Below are 9,790 nucleotides of genomic sequence, written 5' to 3'. Positions count from 1 at the left end.
ATGAACAGTGCGTCGTTGTTCTTGCTTCAAATAGAAGTGTCATGCTTCTAGTCTAATGAGCTAAACAAATTAATTCTACAATCTCATATCAAACGATTCTTGCCTCATTAGCAAGTGCTAGAATGGAAACTATCATAATTTGTTATGCTGTCTACAAACAAACAAACCTATCTACAAATGGAATGTAAAAAGCCATACCGACCCATTTCATAATTTATTCTCTGTAATATTGTTCACCGAATACCTTTTTCCACAGATACACAAGGTCTCCTGTTTGACACAGATAAATACATAATGTAGCATTCAGCACCGATCAACTGACAGTTTGACACAAACTTGCCATGATTTCTTTCATCTAGAATTAAACATAACAAAACATTTGCTTAAAACAATTGCATTTTTTTGTTTTGCATTCTATTTCCAGCAGCACATGATCGTATATATTTGGCACTGCCAAATTCCAATTAAACTACACGTACAAGCAAATAGTTTGACTTTGTTGCACATGAATCAGATTGCATTGCCTGACATTAATTACTTTATCACTAAACTCTGTGTACCTTCACCCTCTAAAGGTACATGATCTGCAGCATAACATAGCATTCTCAACTCTTGTTTGTCACATATACATGTAATATCATGACAACAGCATCATTTGAAAAGCCTGGTATGTATCTTAAAGATATATCAAAACATATCAGATCAGTTTTTATAGCTGTTGTTGGACTGATCATATATGTGAAATTTCACTAAAACTGAACTGGCCAAAGTAACTTGACAGGCAAATAACATGCCAAATTGTAAATTTACTGGCATTTTATGACAATTACTAGATATGGAGATTAATCAACCTATTATATCAATAACCTAACTAGTGTGTAGAAATTCATTCTTATATTGGAAGCAAGGATTAATTAATGTACATGTACTTGCATACCTGAAACATCACAGTGGGTTATGCAATAAACTTTGTTTTGGTCACTATCAAAACATGTACTAACACACCTGTAACTTCTCCATTCAGAATGCACATTGCTAGGTTGTAGGTATGTAACGTTATACTGCTGATGACTAAGAACCAGTTTCCACTAGACAGTAATTGCTGAGTGACCAAAGTTGGATTTGTGTATCTCTTGATCTTATGACTGAAATATGATACACAATGTTTAAATATGATTTAAAAGAGTCCCTGACAACAAAACACACATGATGACAATGTTTTTATGTATGAAATTTGTTGAGCGATGTCAAATTTTTGGTCACTCAGTGCCCACTGCCTCTAATGGAAAGGGGATGTAATGCACCTGAAAGTCATGCTAGAAAAACTGTATCTTGAAGAAAAACATTAATGTAAATAGCCTAGATAACTACCTATTCAAACACTGTTTATGTTGTTTCTGATAATGTTGTCTGTTGCACTTATATCATTGTCATATTTTGATAATTTTGTTACATCAATCTTATTAATGCACAGTTTATAATTCAATAATATGCAAGATGCCAAGTTACCCTCTCTTTCCCTACCTAACAGCTTTTATATGTGTAAATGTCTAGAAAATGTAGTTATAAAAGCTCACAGCCCTTAAGGTTAAAAAATGAATTTTCGATGTTTAATATTGCCTTTAGGCTACCAAAAGATCTGCCTGGACATTAACAACAGCTTGGATATTTCTAAATGGAATGGATATTGTGCTAGTTCCCCTATGCAAGTAGGCGAATACTGCCGCTGTCGGAGGCAAGGAGAAGAAGTCGGTTGAGAGGAAGCACGGCGGCTGCTGTCATCATGCCCTTGAAGGCGTCTGAGCGGAGTTTGGTCAGAGTGAAGGAGGCCTGCAAAAAGACATAACATCTTGGATTTAAGATACAAGTGCATCTCATACCAGAACTCTCTAAAAATGTTCTTTTGAGAAATAGAGTGTGTAATCATCATGATTGCATACAATCACAAGTTATCAGATATTTGTTTTGTTTGCTTCTTATTGATGAGAAATAAGTTTTTCATGAGGTGTGGTGCCAGGTTCTGAACTGGCTCCCATGTTCACTGCGATGTGATTACCCGAAATTAATTGGATCAGCTGGTAGCTCTCTCACTGATCTGAATGAAGTTAGTGACAGAAATGGAGAAGGTATGATTTGATGTTCCCTAACATCAGAAGGGTGTATATTTTGTACAAATGTCTACATGTAATACTTATCATGGTTGAATACAATCAGGAACTATTACAGTGTCATTCAATACCACTAAAAGATCTTGTTGAACCTTACCTTACTGTTCAAGGCACTGTGAATGCCAATCTTGTTGGAGGCTGTGGCAGAAATCACCTGGTTGTTGTACAGACACAGAGCATGTGCTGGCTCACTGTGGCCTGGGGAACAACAGTGCAACTCAGGTCAGAAAACATATTGAAACCCATTTAATTGTAAGAAGATATTACAGATTTACTTATATAAGCCCTCAGTAACATGTACAATGTTTGTAGATAAATTGTATCATCAGTGTATGGGGATTCTTTCATGGGGATGAAGCAACACTGTCTGTGTTTAAGTCCACATGGAAACTGTCTATGGAAACTGTCTATGGAAACTGTGTCTTTCTCCCTACCTCTTTGTCTGTACCTCCCTTATTTCTGTATCAGATACAGAATATCGCTATACTGTATCTGCACAGCTGGTATAACTCTTTGAATAGGTATTGAAGAATGTGAAGGAGTGGAAAAGAAAAAAACACCTTTGCCAAAACAAAGCTTTCTGTAAACAGAATGCATTACCTTTAAACAAGCATGTGGCTTTGCCATCAAATCCTCGCCAAAGAACAATATTGTGGTCCACTGAGGAGGAGATGAAGCTGTTGTTGTCATAGGGTTTCATCTGTGGAGAAAAATGGATGGGTTGAAAAGCCTTCTTAACAGAGATATTAAAGACATACATGTACATGTATACAGTCTTGAAGCTCTAAAGATCTCTCTCATCATAATAGCTACTATATAGTCCAAGACAGAAAAATGTCATCACAATGCTTGAAGTAAAACACGGATTTTATTACAGAAAATATCATATTGCAAGGTCAATTTGCAGTTTAAAATCCCCCTCCTGCCACTCTACTACATTCAATCATCTATGAACACACAAGCAAAACACCCAAAACTATACCTCTTAACCCTGAGATAAAAACCAGAAAACATCTTTTAAAAATTCCTGTCCACTACCTGTAGGATCTCTCCCTCGTGTGCACGCCACATCTTGATGATGGTGCCTGTCCTGATGTCCAGGGCAGACACAACGCCCGAGGAGAAACCCACGGCTACCCACGTGCCTGATGGACTCACACACAGGCACCGGATCAGACCCACTGTGGACAACAATCATAAAAAACAGAAACAGATGTATGACAACAACTACTTCTGAATTTATATTACCACTGAAATTGTATCACCACCACCACCATCGAAATCATATGATGATATTGATAACATTAAAGCAGAGCCAAATGCCAAAAGCAAAGTGCATGTACAGGCCATCTAGATTTGTGCACACTCACTTGACTGTCCTCCTGTGACTCGGAATTCATGCTGAAAGTTGGCTGTTCTGCCATCAATAAATCTGTGAAATATGGAAGCAAGATGGATAAAGCAAATAATGATGGGGGGGGCTATAAAACATAAAAAAGTATCAATGAACAGACGATCAAGTTTTTGAAAGCTTATTCCTTTTGTGTGACACATTTAAGAAGTTCTCGTAATCAATCTGTATTTCATAGCAAACTTACACATGTTCATCAATTATATCAAAGATGTGAAACATGATGTTATTTACCTGAGTGTAGCCTCTGCTGTAGCAGCTATCATGGCTGTGTGGGGAGGGGGGAGACAGGACAGGACACTGATGGGGTTCCTGGAGCAGTCAAACACTCGTACCATCGCTCCTACAAAAGGGTCCCACAGCTAGGGGAAATAAAATGAGACTTCATGTTTAATATAAAAGAAACACACTTCTACTTATCGTTCTAAACTTCAAGCACATTTGATGCACTCCTGACGTCATCATGCTTCGTAACGTAAAAAAAAGAGTATGCAAGTATGCAAGTATATACTAGTGGTCTTTACATGAACATTACTATCACAGGATGCTGCCAGTCGGAGAGCCTCCACCATGCCCACATGGAACACACTCTTCCTGTGCTGTGTGTACGTCCACCGACACCCCGTCCTGCTGTAGCCATCACCATGGTTACGGATGGACCACAACTTGACCGTTTTGTCCTTGCTTGCGCTCATGAAGGCATTCTCCATGTCCATGATGTGAAGGGACCTGACACTGTTACTGTGTCCTGAGGAATAACCAAATGTAGAATTGTTAAACAGAAGCAAGCTACTTCCACTATAATTCTTTTAATAAAACCAAAACAAGAAATTAGAGATTTCCTATTTCTGTAAAGTATTTTGGGTTTTGTGACCTTCAAGATCTCAAGGTGTTTTGGGTTTTATAAATGCACTGGAACTGTGGAGGGGACTGTATGATATTACACCACTTCCTGAATTCCTCCACCTGACATGTGCAGGGTCACCTTCAGGCTTGACCACTATCAATCAACTGTCAAAATCACCTCCCACCCACCATGCAACTGAAGCAATTAGGACAGGCGGAGACACAAACCCATGACTCACCCACACAAAACAACACTCCCATACCAGGAACCTGCAGGAAGTAATAAATCTTACCAACATGGTGGCTACTATAAGAATGGACATATGTAATATAACTTATTTCTTACCATGAAATGTCTGTAACTTGATTTGATTGAAGTGAAACACATTGTCTCTTTCTCCCAGCCCTGAATCAAAGACAGAACGCAAAGTAATCTTAGAACTAGGTGCAAACATGATCAAAAATTAAGTACCACAACTATTGTAGCTGTAACAGTAAGATATTCTTCTACATGCAGAAAACTCTGCATGGAAGGTGGAATTTAGAAGGGCCAATATTCCCAAAGGAATGCAAGATGTTAAACCCCTAAAATGGAATACTCAAGCATACAGTCAGCATGAGAAACATGTTTGTGTTCTATATCAAATATCATGACCATTTGGAGCGGTGTAACTGTCAGCAGAACTGTGGTGGACAGAAACTATGGTGACATAAGGGGATGGCAGAATCCAAACAAGGGAAATAGGGGGTATAAAGACTTGAGCAGCTGTTTCTCTTTATTAGATTGAACAGCTCTTGGATCAGATCATAAGATTTGAAGTGTTTATGACAACAAAAAAACAACAATTTCTGGGTATACATGTACTTGACAATACATGTACTATTAATAATATTCAATTACAAATTACATATTATACACACTTCCTGTTATGGGCAAAACTTGAACATGATGTCATGCAATGTGGCAGGCATTCACTATGAAAATCATCCTAAAAACTACTGAGCTCTTTTAACCTCCAGCATGCGAAGGTAGCTGTTTGGCAACAAATTTCTTAGGTTAGGTAGTAGAGAGAAGGTTATTTCACCTATTTCATAGTCCCAGTAGGCCTGCCAGTTGCCCCTCAGGTGGCGGTCACTCCTGGGCAGGTCCACGCGACTCGGACAGATGGTCTCGTCCATGACGGGCGGCCCCTCCGCAAAGTGTTTCAGCTGGATGGCGGGTTTGGGCACGACAGCTGCGGGCTGCGGAGCGGGGTCAGACTTCAGCTCAATCCTGTTGCCGACCATCTGGACATTATAGCCGAAACCCTGCAGGTCCTCACTCCTCTCCTGGGAACTAGCTGTTAAGGACAAGGGTATTCACATTAGTTTAAGAAATGGGAGTGGTTCAGAGTTTTGTTAGAGAGGACAATCTATTGAAATGGACAGTCTACAAAATGATAAAATCTTCCTGCACTGTTAAACCTAGTCTGAGTTACACAATCTCTTACTGTCAGGGGCTGCATGTTGCCACTTCTCTGATAGTGGCAAGGGGTCTTTTTGTAAATTTCATTTTATTCAAATTTACTTCCCAACTAGAGTTCCCCGATCTCATACCTTCGGCAAATGATGTTAATCTTTATGACTGACAAATGACTGACTGATTTAACAAATAGGATCCTAATTTTCATGAATTATATCATTTTCATCATATTCTCAACCTAAAGACTTATATTAGCAAACAATGCCATTCTAGCATTTCCTTATAAATTATGCAAATGAAGTCCTGATTTGAATACATTATGTTTAATGGTGTTCACCTTCACTTAACTTTCAAATACCACAAGTATGAAATTCCAGGCAGTTATCATTACATAATTATAAAATTTTCTCATTAATTATGCAAATTAGGTCTTCATTTACATAATCAATATCTGTCTGTTTCTCTCGTTCTGAATTACCAATGTCACAAGCTTTAATAGTCCTATCATGGAATGCAGCTGATTTATAGAATTTCCACATAAATTATGCAAATTACATCCATATTTGCATAATTGTCACATAATCATATCAAGCATCACGTAAGCTACCTATATACATTGTACCAAAAATCATGACGATTCGTCAACCGGTTCTTGAGTTATCCTCTTTGAAATATTTTCAAACATATAGCCCTGCAGTTCCAGAGCAAGCCGCTAGGGGCCCCAAACTCATGTCACTTCTTCCCCAGCACAAGAGCTACCTACCATCCAAATTTCGTCACCCTAGCATTTCTAGATCATGAGATATCAAAACCGGAAGTTCAGCTGCAGTACCATAACAAGCCGCTAGGGGGTCCAAAATCTAATCATTTTGAGGTCTTATCAAGACCTACCCACATACCAAGTATCAAGGCAATCCATCAAGGCCTTCCCGAGTTATCGTGTTTACAGACACACACACACACACATACACGAACGCCTCTGAAAACATAACCTTCTTGGCGAAGGTAAAAATTGGGCAAAAGCAATGTTGCTAATCAAGGCCTTCTTCTCCTTCTACATACATACATAATGTAGAAGTGACATCCACGTCAACAACAAGAAAGTAACAATAACGATGTGTGAAGAAACAAAGAACTGTGTAATGGTGAATGCTCACGTTTCGCACCCATGTCCACAAACCATGCCGTTTTGTTCTCCGAGGATGGTGTCTCCTCGTCGTTGTCGGACAGCACGTCCGGACCCTGCTGTCCTCCCAGGTTGTGCGTGGACAGCGCTGTCTCGTACGTGCTGGACAGCTTCCATATAAGGTCATGATTCTTCAGGACCCTCTCCATGTGGATACTGTGGTTTTAAAAGTGAACATATAAATTGTAAACACAGCAAACAACAAAATCCTGGACGTTTCAGACTTCTGGAAAGTACATTATATGATTACAATGTATTTTTTTTTTGGACCTTCACGTTGACTTGGTGAATTTATTGGAGCTGTGAATGTCATGTAATTCAATTGGGTATTATACCACTTCCTGAATTCATCCATATACTGCCCATCTATGAGTCATCTGTTAAAAATCACCTCCCACCCACGTGACCCACCATACTACAATGAAAGCAATTGGGACCAAGACATACAACCATGACTAAGCCATCCAAAAAATTTTCAAATGCATACATACACATATACACACTGTCAATCATGATATTGGGACAAAAGACATCCTGTCAACCCTACCTGCCTGTCAGTCTACAGAGAGGAATAAATGCTGCGTGTGCCAGGGCTGGTGTGAACACTATCCTTAAGTCTTCCATACCAGCCTCCTTCTGGGAACTGGTCACCTCCCCGTCATACAGACCATCTGCACAGAAAGGATTGCAATTATGATGAAGCAGATTCATACTTAGCATGTAACATCCGTGTCCATAATATCACCAGGTCCATAATATCGCCACCTTGAGAAAAAAGTGTGCTTAAAAATATTTTTACTGCAACATACTTTTGGTATGCACTCCTGCACACCTCAAATGTACATACCTAGGGTATGTTGCAGTAAAAATATCTTTAAGCACACATTTTCTCAAGGTGGCGATATTATGGACCCTGGTGAGATATTATGTACACGGATGTTACCACATTATTTATATCATACATGTACAGCACACCTGTACTCACATGTACCACTGTACTTCATCAAATCTTTATTAAATATCAACATTGCAGACGTGCCGAGTACTTCGGGCACATCTGAATTGCATTGACATTTTACAAACATCATCACAATAGATTAAAAACATCATCATCATTTAAAAATCAACTTGCATGATTGTACAACACTGTGCACGCATAACACGTACCTATATTCACGGACCGCATATAACACACCTACATGTATATTCACTGACAGTGACCGCATATAACACACCTACATGTATATTCACTGACAGTGACCGCCTATAACACACCTGTTCTTGTATGTACCACATTGTCCACACCTGTACTTATAAATACACAATGTACATGTGCTGCATTTCTTAACCATGTAACCTAGAAGAAGACTAGGGATGTAACTGTTACAGTACTTACTGGGCATAACAGGAGAAGCGTTAAGTTTAACTCTGCTGCTCCTGGATCTTGGATCTGATGACAGTGGGCTGACACTGTTGATACGGATGGGGGTTCCGATCCTGTAGGTGTTTGTGTTGGCGTCCATCTTAATCTCCACAAACTCCATGGAGTCGGAGAGACTGAAGGAGGAGGCCTTGGGCGTGGCAGTGTTCTCTGAGTAAATAAGAAATCAGAAATTTCAGACTTCTGGGTAGTATTGGAGGGTCTCTACTACAATTCTCGTCTTCCTGAACTCCTGCTGGCTCCCCGAGCCATTTCCCGTGTCTGACCTTTTGAGATTTGTAAGTGGCAGGAAGACAGTATGGAAGACAAAAGGAATGGGGTTATCTACCTGTAACTCTTTCCCCATGTGCTGTCAACCTACTCTGTCTGGACAAGCAGAGACACAAACCCACAGCTCAGCTACCCAAAACAATATTTCTGTACCCAGAAAGTAAAAAGTAAAAAAAAAAAGCAAACCTGTATAATACAGTGGAGAAGAACGAATCTCTCCTTACCTTCCACCATATTCCCTTCCCCGTGGACGAGGTCAAAACATGAGAAGAACTGTCGGAGCAGGTTGTTGAGTTCTTCCCGCGCCATCTCCCGGCCGATGCGCAGGGTGATGAGCACCATGGCGTCCACCAGTTTGTAGCAGACCACGGCGCGAGCCTGCCCGCTGCCGGGGAACGTCACACACGGGTTGGACACCAGCATGATCAGGGGCTTCAGGATATCCCGCTCCAACATCTGTACAGGTAAATTCAGGGATCAAAATTCATCTTGGGTAATAGGTGAACTGGTGCACCCAACCTAAAAAATTGAGTGCACTAAATTTTTTTGGGTGCACCATGTAAGTAGAATGTCAGCAAAATTAATTATGTTTCGTTTCTAAATAAATGTACTATAACAATTATTTTTATTTTTTTGACCCTTAGATATCAAGAATATGCTGTATACTACTATACATTTAACATCTTTACATACGTAAACCTACAAAAATATTTGAGTGCACTGGTGTACTGTACCCACAAAAAAATTTGGGTGCACAGCTCCAAATTTGGGTGCACTAAGGTGTACATGCACCCAGTATTTCGAGTCCCTGGTAATGTACACTGTGAATTTCATTTTGAAGCAAAAAATGCTGAGAACCTCCCAATCCCCATTGCAGTTTATGGCTGTCAAACAAACGACCTGAATGCTGTATACCTTGAGGTTGTCCATGATGGTTGTGTCTGACATGAACGGTACCACGTGCCTCAGCAGCACCATGGCTCCAATCAGTCCTGCCTCCATCTTA

The 9,790-nt window shown here is 39.8% G+C and overlaps 1 protein-coding gene across 1 annotated transcript in view; it reads right to left on the bottom strand.

The window, feature by feature from the left end:
• Positions 1 to 201: 201 nt before the first annotated feature.
• The window catches only part of LOC109474811 (WD repeat-containing protein 81-like), a 20,389-nt gene continuing 10,800 nt past the window's right edge, over positions 202 to 9,790 (bottom strand). The window contains 14 exon segments of the mRNA XM_019775194.1: positions 202 to 1,830; positions 2,266 to 2,366; positions 2,769 to 2,868; positions 3,207 to 3,349; positions 3,539 to 3,600; positions 3,814 to 3,941; positions 4,104 to 4,327; positions 4,772 to 4,831; positions 5,511 to 5,765; positions 7,045 to 7,229; positions 7,621 to 7,744; positions 8,470 to 8,664; positions 9,009 to 9,240; positions 9,700 to 9,790. Of these exon segments, the coding sequence (XP_019630753.1) occupies positions 1,702 to 1,830; positions 2,266 to 2,366; positions 2,769 to 2,868; positions 3,207 to 3,349; positions 3,539 to 3,600; positions 3,814 to 3,941; positions 4,104 to 4,327; positions 4,772 to 4,831; positions 5,511 to 5,765; positions 7,045 to 7,229; positions 7,621 to 7,744; positions 8,470 to 8,664; positions 9,009 to 9,240; positions 9,700 to 9,790 (2,029 nt within the window). The 3' untranslated portion in view covers positions 202 to 1,701.

Source organism: Branchiostoma belcheri, unplaced genomic scaffold (genome assembly GCF_001625305.1).
Source record: "Branchiostoma belcheri isolate BF01 breed outbred unplaced genomic scaffold, Haploidv18h27 scaffold32, whole genome shotgun sequence".
NCBI lineage: Eukaryota > Metazoa > Chordata > Leptocardii > Amphioxiformes > Branchiostomatidae > Branchiostoma > Branchiostoma belcheri.
The sequence above is the reverse complement of the archived record's forward strand: the minus strand, read 5'-3'. Positions and strand labels throughout refer to the sequence as shown.